Source organism: Telopea speciosissima, chromosome 10 (assembly GCF_018873765.1).
Source record: "Telopea speciosissima isolate NSW1024214 ecotype Mountain lineage chromosome 10, Tspe_v1, whole genome shotgun sequence".
Lineage (NCBI taxonomy): Eukaryota > Viridiplantae > Streptophyta > Magnoliopsida > Proteales > Proteaceae > Telopea > Telopea speciosissima.
Genome location: NC_057925.1, coordinates 18,459,889 through 18,477,509, shown reverse-complemented (window position 1 = coordinate 18,477,509; position 17,621 = coordinate 18,459,889). Strand labels below are relative to the sequence as shown.

Sequence of the window (17,621 nt, the reverse complement as noted above, 5' to 3'; positions counted from 1 at the left end):
CTTCCAAAAGACTCCTCCAAGCCCAAGATGGTTGAGCTCCCAACCTAGCCGAAAGGAAATCCCCATTGGGGAAGTAAATTGCTTTCATAAACCTCCCCCACATTGACTCAGGCTCCTTCCACATTCTCCAAGCCATTCTAGAAAGGAGAGCTTTATTTTGAAGGTCTGGATCTCTAAAACCCGAGCCACCATGATCTTTAGATCTACATAACCTACGCCAAGCAATCCACCGGATCTTCCTTTTCTCTGTGTCATCTCCTCAAAAGAAACTCGTGGCCTCCTTGCGAATCCGAGAGTGATGTGAAGCCGGCAGCTTAAAATAGGAATTGGCATAGTTCCCCATTGACAGAGCCACGGATTTAAGCATGATCTCCTTCCCTGCATGCGATAACACCTATTCTTCCATCCTGAGAAACGATGCCCCACCTTATCTGCAAGATCTTGGAAGAGTGCTGCTTTTGAAACCCCAAAATCTGTAGGCAAACCAAGGTATCTAGAAGGACCTTTAGAGTAAGAGACCTTCAGGATATGCGAAAACCATCTTCGAAACCGCATTGCTACATTAGGGCTGAAGGTAACTGAAGATTTCTTTAGGTTAACAGCTTGACCACTTGCCCTACAGTAAACATCCACACAATCCTTCAGGTTGCACACTTCTTCAAGTTTCATTTATGAGAACAGGCAGCAGTCATCTGCAAAGAGAAGATGTGTCATCGGCTCAGTCCTGTTTTTGACCCTGATTCCTCTAACCAGACCTTGTTGTTCAGAGTGGGCTATCACTGCACTTAGGGCTTGTGAGCACAAAATGAAAAGAGCTGGGAATAGAGGATCCCCTTGGCGGATACCCCTGGTGGGAACTACCTTCCCCCTTATTGCCCCATTGATGATAATGTTGTACAAAACCGTTTTAAGACAGGAGAGGACCATGTTCACCCATTGAGAGCTGAAACCCAACTTCAAGAGGACTAATTCCAGGAAATTCCATTCTATACGGTCGTACGCTTTCTTCATATCCAGCTTTAGAGCTAAAAATCTCTGCTTCCCCTTCTTCTTCTTATTAATGTAGCTGAATAACTCGTGGGCCATAAGAATGTTGTCGGAGATAGATCGGCTAGGGATAAAAGCAGACTGGTTTGGAGCCACAATCTGATCCAGAACACCCTTCAACCTAGATGCCATAATCTTCGTGATGACCTTGACAATCACAGGGCATAGGCTAATAGGTCTATACTGATCTGCACTTGAGGGGTTAGAAACCTTTGGAACCAAACACAGTAAGGTCTCATTACATTCTTGTGGGAGCACACCAGTAATAAAAAAATTACAAACAAAGGAATGTATCTCTGGGTGAGTAAAATCCATGTATTTTTGAAAGAAAGTCGGGGGAAGCCCATCTGGACCAGGGGATTTTAAAGGTGCCATAGCAAATAATGCTTTCTTAGTCTCCTCTAAAGAGGGAGGGGCACACAAATAAGAGTTCGTGGTAGCATCTACCTGAGGCTGCATGGTAGAGAGAACATGATCCAGTGCTACAGAGTCTAGCCCTTCAGAAGTAAAGATGTCTTGGTAGTACTCAGTCATCAGATCAAAAATTCTCTTTTCATCATGAGTCCACCGTCCTTCACTGTCCTAGAGCTTCAAGATCCTGTTGTGGCTTCGGCGTTGTATGGTGGACATGTGAAAAAATCTGGTGTTCCGGTCACCCTATTGTAGCCAACTAATACGAGACTTCTGACACCAAAGTTCCTCCTCTCTCTCCAATTCTTCATTAAGAAGAGCTGTGAGATTCTCCTCCTAGGTATGGTAATCATCATCTATCGGTCCCTCTTGTAATTTGATCAGAGCCAACTGGAGGTCTTTAATTTTTGTTTGAATATGGCCGAAAACCTCCTTGTTCCAGCATCTGAACACCGGCTGAATACCACTCATCTTATGATGTAAGGCAGGCAGAGGAGTACTTGGCACAGGGATAGTCCATGCTGCATTAGCTGTCTTCTCACAATCGGGGTGGCGAAACCAGGATGACTCAAAATAGAAGAGGCGCTTCCCTTTAAAACGGCTTCCCACCGAATCAATAATTAAGGGAGCATGATCAGAGTTCAGAGTGGACTTGACCAATACTGCAGCATCAGGGTGCGAAGATCTCCAAGCATCATTCGCCAGAGCTCTATCCAACTTAATTCTTATATTGGCCTCACCCTTTCTCTTATTACTCTAAGTGAAACAAGGACCATGAGAGCCAATATCATCCAAAGCACAAGCTATGGTCATGTCCCTGAACCCCTCAATATCTCTTTGCCCAGTTCGGTTACCACCCCCCTTCTCATGCCAGCCCAAAAAAGAGTTAAAATCACCATAGCATAGCCACTCCATCTGTCTACCACTCCCTATTTGAGTTAACTTCTCCCACACTTCTTTCCTTTTACTCTTAATAGGAGCCCAATAAACAGAAGTCATAAAAGAAAGAGTTGTCTTTATTGTAAACCTTGGAATTTATTACATGGCTATCAGAGTAAATAACATCAACAGTAACATTTTGAGTCCAAATAAGAGCCAAACCACCCGAGGCGCCTCTCACATCCACTGAGAAGCAAGAATGCAAGCCTAACTTCCTACACAGCTGAGCAATATTATCCTTCCCAGTCTTTGTTTCAATCAAAAAAATTATTTCTGGTTTCTCCACATGAGAGAGATGAACTAGGTAACGAATTGCCGCGACAATTCCAGCTCAAGATTTTCATTGATTCCCGCGGTGCTGGGCCTCCCCAGCTACCGTGGGTTCCAAGTATAAAAAATGATCCACAGCATTTGTCTTAGTTTGAGTTGTCTCGACTGGGTCTTGCCTCTCTCCTGGACACTCCAACCTGGGTCTCTTCTGTTTATCATGACCCGAATCAATGGCACAATCTGGTTCATGATGGACCACCGCAAGCCCTCCTTGTTGTAACTGCGTCTCAACTATATCCATGGGTGAGTTGTGGGTCCATTGGGTCGGGTGTGGTGAAGGTAATAAAGGAATATTGGATTGGGGAGACATCTGTTCATGAGTAGGTGAGGTGTGGGTAGTAGGATTCTGATATGGTGGGTCAAGTTTGGAAGGATGATTCAAAGATATAGTGGAGAGGCGTGGGATTAAATTAGAAAGAAGAGTTGCCACATCAGGATGGCTGAAGATTGGGTTACTGGCTAGGATTTGATTTAGGTTGGTGGATGGGTGACTAATAAGGTTAGGATTCAAATCTTGCGGGATCTGGGGAGGTAATGGAGCGATATTATGTGGTTGGCGTACCAATCCCGAAGTGGAAAGAGAGTGAGTAGCATGAGACGGCTCTGGCAATTTCGGACTTGCCATTATCAACATTCTTCTTCTGAACACCATTGGAAGAGCTTGTCACTGGAGTTCTAGAACCGGTCATGGACACATTCTGTGACTGATTAAGCAGTTGCGATGGCATGCCTTCAAGAAGCCTGGGATCCGGGGGAGTAGCCCTCACAGAAGAGCCATACCGAAATGCAGGAAAGGAAGGGTAGGTCGAGGCCTTCTTACAGCCATGCTCCACGCAATGCTTGTGCTCAGCATCAAAGAGGGACACACATCTCTTGGCTTCATGGTCGAACAAACCGCAGTAATAACAGAAACTAGGAAGCCTTTCATACTTAAGTAAAACGGTGGTTTTGCTCCCCGATCTTCGCTTGACTGTGATAGCCTGGCGCAAAGGTTTGATTACACTGATCTTAATCCGCACCCTAACATACATGACTCTCGTCCCAAACTGAGTACCTTGAACCAGGATCACTTGCTTGGGAAGGCCAACCTTCGCTGCTAATTGAGAAGCCACTTCTAGGTTGAGCAACTCCAAGGGGACGTCATGTATCTGAACCCAGAAATCTGTGCTGTGAAATCCCCACTCTTGATCGACATTCCAATGTTCCAGCAGCAGGAGGTTCCCCCCAACCGCCCAAGGGCCTTCATCCAACACATTCAACAGATCAAGTTCATGCTGGAATTGAAAACGATAACGATTATCCTGCATGGGAGTGATAATGATAGGGAAGCGAGGATTCCAAGCGTGAACGAGTGCCTCCAAAACAGCTTGGCGCCTGTAAGGTTTACAGAAAACAATCTGGCCCACCAGACTATTATTATCAGTGCCCTCCAATCGATCCTCAATCCCTTCCTCTAAGGCCAAGGTATCTTCATCATCGTCGTCGTCCTGGAGAGGCGTGCTTGCTGCACGAGAGGGGAGCTGTGATGACGATGGCTCGGGATTATCTTCCATACTTCAGAGGATGAAATCACCGGAGTTGCAGGGTCAAATGGTAATAGAGTTCACGACGGAGAAGAAAACACGTACAGCGACGGAGTTGGGATGTACAGATTTAGAAAGCACGCCTTGGATCACATTAAACCTATCTATACGTGGGTCCCATGTCAATACATGATAGTTTTTTTATTTTTTGGGTAAGACAATACATGGTTCTTACAATAATTTAATATGGATTACCTAATTCAAATTTGTTATAATGACATTTATGTAATTATTTTAAATAATTATGCCAAACAAACATTGAAAAAATTTACAATGACATTTTACATCTTAATAACAAACATCGCAAAATTTCTTAACATATAAATTTTGCAACAAAACTAACGGACAAAAGTAGGGGGAAAACTCATGTGCTCCTTTATCTGGTAGCTGACCCTGTCATGTGGGGATCCGACTCCTCTCCAGGGAGCTCAGCTAAGGGTGTTAAACGGTTCGGTTTGGTTAGGTTTTGACTGCTTGAGGGTAGAAACCGTAACCAGACCATTTAGCTAAATGATTGTATATCCAAAACCGTAACCGTTTAGTAAACGATTTCAGTTAAATGGTTATACACGGTTTTACATGGTTTTTGGTTAAGTGGTTATACACGATTTTTGGTTAAATGGTCCTACACGATTTTAAATTGTTATACATGGTTTTACATGGTTTTTGGTTAAATGGTTATACACGATTTTCGGTTAAATGGTCCTACACGATTTTACACGGTTTGGGTTAGCTGGTTATGAATAACATCCCTGATTTATTGAATAGTTTAATAGTTTTTAAACCAAATCTCCTGCATTTTTTAATAGACAATGGACTGTAAATTGTAGTGCATCTCTTTTAATTAGTAAATACCTTCAATGGACGACGGATCCCATGAAAATGTTGTACCTTCAATCATTGTTTATCCATTTTTTATTATTATTTTTGGGTAGAAACAGTTTACCTTCTATTTACTAATACTAATTAGTTATTAATTAAGAAGTTATTAGTTTTTTTTTTTTTTTTGATAAAAGAAAATCATTTTTTGAAGAAACGTGACTTAGTGAGTTAGTGACTTAATGGTTAGTACTTAGTAGTTGCTATTGCTAGGTTTTAAATTTTTTGATGTTTGGTTTAAACGATTATAATCGGTGGTAATTGGATTAGACGGCATGAAACCGTTGGATTAATTGGTTAAAACTGGATCGAACCGTTTAGTTAAACGGTGGCTTTTTTGAAACCATAACCAGACCATTTATTTAAACGATCTATCGGTTCCGGTTTAAAAGGTTCGATTCGGTTTTGGTAAACGGTTTCAGTTTTTTTTTGACACCCTCAAGCTCAGCACCTAGGGCACGTCCAGGGGGCATCCAAGGGTAGGATTGTATTGCACACATCTCAATACACATCTAGAGATGTGTGTGGCACAGCCCAACGGCTGGATACTCCCTGAGTGTGCTGGGCTCCCTGGTGACGAGCTCAACTCGTCATGTGGCCTGTCGGGATGGATGATGAGAATCTGGTTGCTTGAAGAACAAAACAAGATCATTACATCATGGTACGAATGGGACGAATGGCACCAATGCATTTGCCACAATGGCTGTCGGTTGAAACTTTGGAAGATATAAGGTCCTATCATAGCACTGCTTTTGGCTGTTGTGAGACTTTTTATCATCTGAGAGTGAGAAAAAGTTGTACGTTTTTTTTATGAAAAAGAGTTTTCTCTTTGATTGCCATGGTTTCTGAATATCACTAATGTTCATGGGCCTCATCATGTCCCGATGCAATGAACAAAATATGATGTTCCCTACTTTGATAATTTGACCTGTGGCCTGTGGGGGGAGGGTAGGTGAGAATCATGCGGTTTAAACCCGAACCACCTGACTCGACGAGCTAAATTTTGCAGGTTCCTGCTTCAAGCCTGGCAGCCAAGGATATGAGATCTTAAAGGGCATTTTAGAAAATAGTAAAACCTAGGAGGGTATTTATGAACCCAAAAGGGAAGTTAATTATTCTATTTGCTTGGCTGCCAGTCTTGTAGCAGGAATGTAACAAGTGTAATAGCAAAATTTTTTCCTGACTGGACGGACTCTAGCGCTCTACACTATACCTAGTGAGCTAGGCACTCTTACAAAAAAAAAAAAAAAAAAAAGTGGGCTAGGCCCTTGGAGGAGATAATTTGCTATTGGGTAGTTGCTTATTTTATTTGAGAGCAGGGAATGTGAACGACTCACAGCTGTTTAGATGGAACTCGATCTCCACAGTTCATGGCATAATGTTAAGCACTCCCTTCCTGGAAGGTCTTTGGCTCCTCCTATAAATAACAGCAGTCACAGCCCCGCGGAAACAAAGCAAGGGATCTTTTAACAAACGGAAATCAAAGGCCAAGAAAGCAAAACCATGGATGTCCATCATGTTCTTCACATGGTTGGAGGAGAAGGGGAAAGTAGCTATGCCCTCAACTCAATCACTCAAGTCTCTCTCTCTCTCTCTCTGTATTTTTGTTCATAAGTATGTATTTCTTACTTTCATTTTGTTGGTTCTTTCAGAAAATAGGAATAACGAAGGCAAAGCCGTTGATAGAGGACAGCATAGTCAATCTCTACATCCGAACACTCCCTAAGTGCATTTATATAGCAGATTTAGGTTGCGGTTCTGGACCCAACACCCTATTGGCGATCACTGAGATCATAGATTCCATTGAATCAGCACGCAATGGAATGTGCCGTCCACCACTTGAATACCATGTAACCCTGAATGATCTTCCAGGGAACGATTTCAATTCCATCTTCAAGTCCTTGCTAGCTTTTTATGAGAAGCTGGAGAAGGAGAAGGAACACCAATTGGGTCCCTGTTTCATATCTGGACTGCCTGGTTCTTTCTATGGAAGGCTATTCCCAAGCAAAAGTCTACACTTCGTTCACTCTTCCTATAGTCTCCATTGGCTCTCTCAGGTACAATCTTAATTAATGGCGAATTTATTCCACTTTGACTTGTATAATAATAACCTAATGGAGGAGAATAAATCGGTACCACAAATTGTTAGGGTTGGATGTCCAGTAGAGAGAGATGGTAGGTGCTGAGTTGACTTTGGACGAAGGTGTTCCGGTAGAAGAGGTTGTGGATCCCCGCTTTAGGAAGGCCCAAGGTGGAGTGGTGGCACAAGTGGTGGGAGTCCCTGAGTCTTCTAATAGAGGTGGTGTGGGGGGGGGGGGGGGTAGATCTCTGGGCTAAAAGATCCTATGCTGTGGCAGTGGAGCGGTCCTCTCTGTTAAACAGTGATGGCCACTGAGAGGGGAGTGAATCAGTGGACTAAAAACCAATTTTTTCCTCAATAGGCTCACTTCATAATTCACCTATTTATATTTCAGGCACTCAACACAATCACTTACACAGGCCTCTCAGATACACAAGCACCAAACTACACTCTGTTTGGAAACCCTCATAGGCTCACACAACCATAGTCACAGTACTGCTACCAAGAGTTGCTATTCACACTCTGTACTGTCACTCAGGTACACAACCAAAATCACTGCTGGAGTTCCTCACAGATTGCATACATACACATACATACCCTAGCCTTACTATCAATGGCTCTACTAGATGTGTACACCCATTCTACTGAAAAACACTTCTAACAAAAACAAGAAAGCATTCACAACATAGAGAAATACGTGCATCGACAATTTGCCTGTCTGCACAGAGTAATGGTCACTCTGACCTCAACATCTACTCAATACTAATTTACCCAACATGAAACTGAGAGGTCACACCCACGACAAATGATGTTTCAGTCACACTTATGACTCATGACATCTACCCTACTCCAGTCCCTAAATATAGAGACCCTAATGGTTTCACAGCACCCATTGGTAACTTACACTATGTCCAGATGCAACTGGACAACTCAACATAAATAATGGGCTTATAACAATGCCCTACAATCAAACCACATCTAGCATAGGTCTCAACGTAATGCACCATGAAATCAAAAGGATTCCACGTTGATGTAAATGAGCTAGCAGTGGTAGAGTTATCTTGCACCATTTTGTTGCTGATTAATTTTTTTGGTAAAATCAACCATTGAAGGGCTTGCTTAAGGAGGTAATCGGAATGAGAAAGAAGAAGAAGAAGGGTGCGGGTAATCGGCAGAACACTAAAGTGCTGGAGTTAGGTCAAAGATGTGTGGAAGAGTCAGAAGTCATGGGATCTCCAAACGTGGTGGTGTTGCCAAAAAATGGGCAGGAAAGAGCTTCTTCTTCCACTGACACTCTCTTGGATGGTGTTAACTTCCCTCCTCTGGGAAGGAAGAGTGTCACTGGTGGTGGTGATAAAGAGTTGGAGGGTGATTCTGAAATCGATCTAATCAAATCCTCTATTGTTCCAGGAACCTTCCCATCCAGAAAAACGTCTTGGAGTTCCCTATTTGGGGCTGGTAAGAGCATTGGGAATGCAAGCCTTGATCTTCATTTTATTCCACCATCTCGATCAGGTGATGCTAAGGTGGCCAAGATTCATATCGAGGATCTGGAAGAGGATATTTCCAAGTGGAAAAACTCTCTCATTGGGAATTTTATTGGAAAAAGACCTCCATTTCACTTGGTGAGGGAGGTCTTGCTGAGATTGTGGAAGCCATTAGCTGCGGTGGAGACTTTTGTGCTTGAAAATGGCTTATTTATCTGTAAGTTCTCTGAAGAATTAGATAAGATTAAGGTCCTAGAGGAGGGGCCTTGGATGGTTACTCGGAAGCCAACCATTCTTCGTCAATGGGAGAGGAACATTGAAATGCACAAGATAAACTTAACCTCTTTGCCGATTTGGTTAAGCCTTCCAGGCTTACCATTCCATCTATGGGGAGAGCAAGGTTTGAGTGCCATTGGGTCCATTGTAGGTGTTCCGATGTTTTCAGACCAGAGAACTTGAGCTCAAGATTGCTTGGCCAATGCTCGAATCTGTGTGGAGTTATCTGCGGATACGAAGCTACAAGAAATTATTCAAGTTGAAGACAATGAGGGGTTTTCTTTCCTCCAACATGTGTGTTACGAATGGAAACCGCCTGCATGTCATAGCTGCCATGTGTTTGTGCACTCCTTTAAAGCTTGCAAATTTGGTGGTTCTCATGGCCCTATGACTAGAGCTCAAGGCCGTTGGAAGATTAAGGGGAGAGATTCGGATGGGAAAGGGGATGTCCAGAACCATATTGCAGCGAGCCCATCCAATAGAGTGTCCGATTCTGAAGATGGTGATACTTGTTGAATAACCTAGAGGGGGTGAATAGGCTACCTTAGTGGATTTTTTGTTCTTTTAAAATTATACTAGAGTTTCAAGACAATGTAATTTAAAGTAACTTAAAACAAGAGAGACACAAGTATTTATAGTGGTTCGACTCAATCTTGAGTCTACATCTACTCCTCTCAACCTTGAGAGAATTCCACTAATCTTTTCCCTTTCAATACAATAGGTGGGGAAAATACTTTTACAAATCTTTTTGCCAGGATAAGAGGATCATACAATCTTTTAAGGACAAGAGAATCCCACAATCTTTTAAGCATAAGAGAAATCCCTTACAAAACCTAAGTACAGTTTAGGAAAATGTCAGCATACCTTGCTCGTCTAGAGTCAACCTGACTCAAGAGTAAGAAATTAATTAATAAGAGAGATAAAAAAGAAAATGTTACCTAAGCGGAAGTGTTCCAACTCATTTCATGCAATACAAATGTTAATATGCAATGAATAATATGGAGATGCTTGGCTTTTGAGCTTTATATTAGAAGAAGATAAGTCTTTGAGTGGTGATGTCAAGCTTGAGTAACTAAGCTTTCTTTTTTACTTGAAATAATATCACTAAGAGCTTGAATTGATTTTTTCACTTCACAATAATGTATTCCTTTGGATTGTAGTGATAGTCAAAAGGTTTGACATGATTGGTATTTATAGGCATCATTTAATGCTAAAAAATCATGTGTCAAAATTACTCTAACAGCTATAAAATGGCTAATTTTTAGCTTAACCGGTCGACCGCTAGATATAGCCATTGGGGAAAATAGAGCCATTAGGATTTATCATGTCCAAGTGGTTGATAGCTGATCGATCGGTTGTGCAACTGGCAAGCGTTGGGCAACCGTTGGGGGAAACGATTGAAACTGGTTGCTCACTGTTTCCAGTGGTCGATTTGGCTTTGCAGTCGGTCGACTAGTTGTCCGACCATTTGGGATTCTAAGGCATTTTGCCAGCCCGTCTTTGACAGTCTTTGGTCCAGTCTTTTTCCAATGAATGCTAAGGACTTCTAGGGTCTTTAATTACCTTCTTAGAGTCTCTACATGATGCAAATATAATTTCATTTGTACGTATATAATTACAATTACAATTATGCAAGTGTGTGTATGTGTATGTGCATACGAGCATCTTCATTTTGGTCTTTAACTTGATTTCTTCTTTAAGAGATGTTCTTCAATCTTCAAATGGTCTTTTCTTCAAGAGCTATTTATCTTGAAAATTCTTTACATACTTAATCTCTTCAGGCTTTGTCTTGAGCTTCCTTGTGTTTTAAGCCTTGACTCGTTCTTCTTTATTATTCCATTAAACCTGTTGACATAATAGACAGAATGACTTGTGCTAACTAGTTTGTTATCATCAAAACATTTATGGACCGAGGGAAGAATTTTTCCATCAATCTCCCCCTTTTTGATGATGACAACTATATGATTTTGTTATAACAGGTATAATGCAATGATAATAAATAAGAAAAGCAACTCATGCATCATCATTTTAAATCATTATAAACATAAGCATAAGCATTGTAAGTAAACTCAAATCATGATTCTTCTCTCCCTTTGTCATCATTAGAAAGAAATAATTTCAAAGAAGCTCCCCTTGCAGATAAAATCTGCATATCCATAAGCATACTCCCCCTAAACATATGTATTAAAATGAAATAAGAGTAGCAAATATAGGTACCGAAATAAGATTAAAAACATATAATCCATATTAGCAAAGATACTTAAAGTTTTAGGGAGTATTGTAGACCGAAAGAAAAGTAAAGAGTTCAAATCTAGAGTTATTACAACCTAAATTAAAATTGTTTAGAGTCATCAGAGATTGAATAAAAACTAAGGGGCAGGAGGAGGAGGCATGTTGCAGTAGCTGGTGATGCGTGCGAGATCAAACACAATGGAGTCAAGCTTCTTTCCATCTCATCGAGCCACCCAGTTGTCTTCTCCATGTAGTCCATTATAACTTTCCTGTCACCAGATGCACTAGAGGATCCTTCACCTATCTCAGGGTTGTAATCCTCATCCTCCTCTTCGCTTTCATCATAGTCTTCATCTTTAGTGTTGAAGGCATTGTTTTGGGTAGCCCTCTTTTTTCGAGCTTGAGAGGTATCAACAAAGGGAGGAACCACAGAAAGTGTTATCTTCTTGATGGTGGTGGCATCAATATCATAGGGCTTGTCCTCAGGAATTTCACCAAAAAAATCAACTTGAAAATAATGAAAGATAGTAGTAAGAGATCTACCATAAGATAGACTATTCTTGGTAGTCCTTCGAGAGCCAGTCTCCATAACTCGCTTCATGAGATAAGAAAGACTAATTTGGTTTCAAGTAACAAGACACCAGGCGAGAAAGGCCTCGAAAGGCACAGCATCCCTTTGTCCTCCTTTAGGAATTGAAGAGTATTGTAGGAGTTGATTAGACACATGATCTTAGGGGTGTCATGAAGTTGGACAGCCTTGAGGTTATGAGAGTCCCCATTGTAATCAAGCATAGTTTTTTCATACACTTTAGCCTCATTCATAAATTCATCAAAATTTTGTTTGGTCTTGAAGAACTTCTTTTCACCATAAGCCCTAATATTGAGGATGTCTTCAAGATGATCAAAGGTAAAAGAGATGGGAGTTCCCTTAATAAGAGAATTGATTCTAATGTCATCATACTCTTGAACAACTTGAAGATTGTAATAAAAGTACTTGACAATATTTGGATAGCAAAGATTATTGTGATAAAGAGTGGCATCCCAACCTAGAAAGGAGTAATACTCAGAGATATTACCGGTTTGGAGTTCCGAAGTCCTCACATGCCATTCTTGAATGACTTTCCTCTCCAAGTACTTAGGCCAAAAGATTGAACCCTCTAAGGATGAAAACACAGCATGATTGAAAGAGGTTTTGCCCTTATTGGCAAAAGTCTTTCTCTTCTTATTGGGAACACCTTCTTTAGGAGCCATTTAGAAGGAGAAAAGGAGAGTTTTGATGGAATAGGGACAAGGAATCAAGAGATTTTGAAGAGTATTTGCCCTAGTTTACTTGCCCTAGGGTTTTGGAAGAGAAGAGGATGAAAAATTAGAAGAGACAAGTGAGTAAATGGACCCACGGGTTGGGTTTAAATAGGGATTTTTCACGTACTGGTTGATTGGTACGATCGGACAAGTCGACCGGTTTGAGTAAAAACTCAAATTTTTCAGATTTCGGACCTAGAATCTGTTCTGGGGTTTACTTGGGGAAATTTTACAGAGATTTATTCAAATGGATTGCAAACCCCTAATTCCCTTCTAAGAGTACAAAATCTATCTTTTGACAAGGGTTTTGTGAAGATATCGACTAATTGTTTTTTGGTTTCTATGTAGCTAAGTGTCACTTCACCTTTTTGAATTGTATCCCTTAGAAAATGGTGTCTGATATAGGTGTGTTTTGCTTGGGAGTGAAGAATGGGATTCTTGCTGAGATTTATAGTACTTATGTTATTAAATTGAATTATTGATGGTGGGAAGGATATTCCATAGTCCATTAGAATTTGTCTCTTCCAACGGACTTGGGCATAGTACCTACCGACAGCGATATATTCAGCTTCAGTGGTGGAGAAGGCAATGGAATTCTGTTTCTTGCTAAACCAGGAAACAAGACAAGAACCAAGGAAGTGACACGTACCGCTAGTACTTTTCCGATCAAGGTGATAACCGGTGAAATCAGCATCAAAGAAGCTGATATAATCAAAGTCATTATGTATAGGATACCATAATCCAACGTCAATCGTGTCTTTCAAGTATTTAAAAATTTGCTTTACTGCACTAACATGTGATTGTATAGGATTTGCTTGAAATCTGACACAAGCACAGACACTAAACATGATATCAGGTCTGCTAGTAGTTAAATATAGTAAACTCTTATCATTCCTCTATATCGAGTAGCATCAGTTGATATTACCATTCTCATCCTTTGATAGTTTTAAGGATGTGCTCATTGGAATGCTAGATGATTTTTGTGAGTTGATATCAAATTTCTTTAATAATTCCTTCACATATTTAGATTGATTTAGAAATATTTCTTTTAAAGTTTGTTTTATTTGAAGTCCTAAAAAGAAATTTAACTCACCCATCAGACTCATTTCGAATTCATTGCTCATACAAGTACTAAATTCAACACATAATGAGTCATTTGTAGCACCAAAAATTATATCATCCGCATAAATCTGAACTATGATTAAATCTGAATTCTTGTGTTTAACAAATAATGTAGTATCTACTTTACCTATAGAAAAATTATTTTCAAGCAAGAATTTACTTAATCTATCATACCCTGCTCGAGGAGCCTGTTTAAGACCATATAATGCTCACTTTAATCTAAAAACATGAGATGGAAATTTTGAATCTTCAAATTCAGGAGGTTGTGCAACATATACTTCTTCCATTATGAATCCATTCAAGAATGCAATTTTGACATCCATTTGAAATAATTTAAAAATTTTGTGACAGGTAAAATCCAGTAACATTCTAATGGATTCAAGTCTAGCAATGGGGGCATAAGTTTCATCAAAATCTATTCCCTCTTACTGATTATATCCTTGAGCAACCAGCCAAGCTTTATTTCTTACTATTGTTCCATCCTCGTCAAGTTTACTTCTAAAAACCCACTTAGTGCCAATAATTGTTTTATTTTTGGGTTTAGATACGAGTTCCCAAACATCACTTCTTTTGAATTGATGTAATTCTTACATAGATATAAACCAATCATTATCACTAAGTGCTTCTTTTATGTTTTTGGGTTCTATTTTGGATAGAAAAACAGCAAAATTGCAGGTGTTTTGAATTTTAGATCTAGTTTGTACACCTATATCAAGATTTCCAGTAATTTGTTCCAAAAGATGGTGTTTTACAGAAATCATTTCTTTAGGCAGTTCTTGAGTTTGGTCTTGTGGCTTGTCAAGATATGTATCTTCAGTTTTCTTATTGATTTCTACTAGTAAGTGTTCATCATCATCATCCAAAGGTTTATATTTCTCCTTTGGTGGAGAAATATCAAATTTAACATTCATTGACTCTTTGACAACCAAGCTTCTCTTATTAAATACCCTATAGGCATGACTATTTGAGTATCCAAGAAAGATGCCTTCGTCTGACTTTTCATCAAATTTTTCATGCTTGTTTTTAGTATTCAATATACCACATTTGCATCCGAAAATTTGAAAATAGTTGGCTTTGGGGACTTTTCCATGATACAGCTCATATGGTATCTTTGAGAGTATTTTTCAATAGAGACTCGGTTCAGTACATAACAAGTTGTGTTTACAGTTTCAGCCCAAAAGTATTTGGGTAATGAGTATTCATTCAACATAGTTCTAGCAGTCTCTTGAAGAGATCTATTTTTCCTTTTAACTACTCCATTTGACTAGGAAGTTCTAGGAGCAGAAAAGTTATCTGTGATCCCTTGATTATCACAAAACTTTCCAAATTGATTTTGGTTATTAAATTCTCCTTGATGGTCGCTTTGGATCGTTGAAACCATATAGCCCTTTTGATTTTGAATTTTCTTGCACAAAGATGCAAATTCATCAAAAGCATTGTATTTATGACTCAAGAATAAAGTCCATGTAAATCTTGAATAGTCATCAACAATCACAAAGGTATAGTGTTTTGTACCAAGACTATATGTTGTGATTGGTCCAAATAAGTCTAGATGCAATAGTTTCAAAGGTCTATCAGTTGACATTATATTTTTGGCCTTGTGTGATATCTTGGTCTGTTTACCCCTTTGACATGCATCACAAAAATGATCTTTGTCAAAATTCAATTTTAGAAGATTTTTAATTAAATTTTTGGAGGCAATAGTTTTGATTAGCTGTACATTTATATGCCCAAGCTTCCTGTGCCATACACTAGATTCAGTGCTAAAAATAAGGTAAGTATTATTACGGTTAGATTCATCAATCAAGCATGTATAGATATTGTTTCTTCTAGTTCCTTTCAATATTACTTGATTTTCAGAATTAACTACCAAACAATGTGATACATCAAAATTTACTTTATATCCCACACTACATAGTTGACTAACACTCAGCAAATTGTATGCTAATTTAGTTACTAAACACACATTATTGTACCTCCGATTTTAATGTTCTCAATACCAATGATTTTTCCTTTTCCATTGTCTCCAAAAGTCACCCATCCACCATTTTGCTTCTTTAGTTCGGTGAATAATTTAGAGTTTGTCATCATATGCTTGGAGCAACCACTGTCGATGTACCATTCAATTTTGCTTTTGCTCTTCAAGCATACCTACAAAACAAAATCAATTATAACTTGGTCTGGATCCATCGGTGTTAGGATCAAATCTTCCTTTAGGTATCCAAACCTTTTTATAGTTATTGTTCTTATCTGGAATATAACCTTTAGGTCATTGATACCTAGGATCACAGATATCGAATGGGGAAGATGCCCTTACTTATTTTTGTGACTTTTGATGATTAAGATATTTTTGAGGCCTCCTTCCTCTTTGAGTTCTTTGGTCTATATTTGGTCTATAATAACCATATTGTTCAGGATGATAAGTCATATATGACTTATGATTATGTTGAGGTTTAGGCCTTCTTTCCATCATGTATGGAGCCTAAGGTTTGTGGTATTGCCTTTGGATTCTTTGAGGTGCAAAGTTTCTTTGGGGTCTATCCCTTCTTCGAGATGTATATTGAAAGGCATAATTATTTTATTTTTCATACCTTTGATTCCTAGATTTCTCTATTTCTTGAATGAGGACCATGAGAAGTTGATGTCTGACCTTGATTGAATCTTTTGTCTTCTTGATACACAACTTTTCCTTTGCCTTTGGTTTGATATGAGATTTTTCCATTATAACATAGTCCCTCTTTATCCGGAGGTCCTTTTTGTGGTGTACCAAGAAGAGCATCTAAGGACTTTTGTCCTTCGATAAAGGTATTAAAGCATTCGTCAATTTTTCATTCTCCTCTTCAAGCTTTGCAATATAGGAATATAAGTCATCTATTTTATTATGTAATAAAACGACTTCTTTTTCAAGATTGGTTTTGGATATCTCTAGTTGTTGACTAGTTTCATATAGTGCTTCAAAGCCTTTCTCAATGTCATTTTCATCAATATTATCAGTACCTACATCATCACATAAATCACTATATTTAGATGATGTGATATATCCAGAAGTTAATTCATCATTGTCTTTCTTTTGAGTAATGCTAGATTACTTTGTTCATCATCGGAGTCCTCTTCTTGTTCTTCTTCGCTAGAGTTCCAAGAAATTTCTGCAGCAGAGGTTTTCTTCTTTTCTCCAGACTTTGGACATTCAGTTCTGAAATGTCTTGGTATTCGACATTCAAAGCAAACAATATCCTTTTTGTTAGTAGATACAGTTTTGTCTTTAGATGGGAATTTACCTTTTTGTTCCTTGAAAGAGCTTCCTTTATTGGATGATCTTCCTACTCTTCTTTTGAGAAACTTTTAAAATTTTCTTGTTATCAAGGACATTTCTTTGTCAGAGAAGGTGATGTTATTTTCCTCCTCACTTTCGTCATCAGATATATTTGACATTTTGAGTGCGATGACTTTCTTCTTAGGTTCTTTTGTCTCAGCATATTTTTCATCCCCATTCAACTCAACTTCATAAGTTAGTCAAGAACCCAATAATTCATCCATACTTACCTTTTCAAGGTCTTTGGCTTCATTGATTGCAGTTACCTTTGATTTCCACTTTGGAGGTAGTGATCTAAGAATCTTTCGAACATTTTCTGATTTGGTATAGATTTTTTTGAAACCCTTCAGTTTATTAATAATGTTAGTAATTCGTAAAAGCATATTAGTAATATTCTCATTTGTTAGCATCTTAAATAGTTCATATTCATGAATAAGCTTGTCTATTTGGATTCTTTTACTTGTGAGGTTCCTTCATATGAAACTACAAGCGTATCCCAATTTCCTTAGCCGTTTCACATATAGCTATCTTATTGAATTCAGAATCGCTCAATGCATATTGCAAAAAGGTGATAACTTTGTAATTATGTTGAACTTTCTCTTTTTCCAAGGGAGTTAATT

General features: G+C 39.0%; 1 protein-coding gene across 1 annotated transcript in view; it reads left to right on the top strand.

The window, feature by feature from the left end:
* Positions 1-4,290: 4,290 nt before the first annotated feature.
* The window catches only part of LOC122643369 (probable jasmonic acid carboxyl methyltransferase 2), a 52,035-nt gene continuing 38,704 nt past the window's right edge, over positions 4,291-17,621 (top strand). The window contains exons 1-2 of the mRNA XM_043836994.1: positions 4,291-4,320; positions 6,842-7,246. Coding sequence (XP_043692929.1) covers positions 4,291-4,320; positions 6,842-7,246 — 435 coding nt within the window. The remainder of the gene's footprint in view (positions 4,321-6,841; positions 7,247-17,621) is intronic.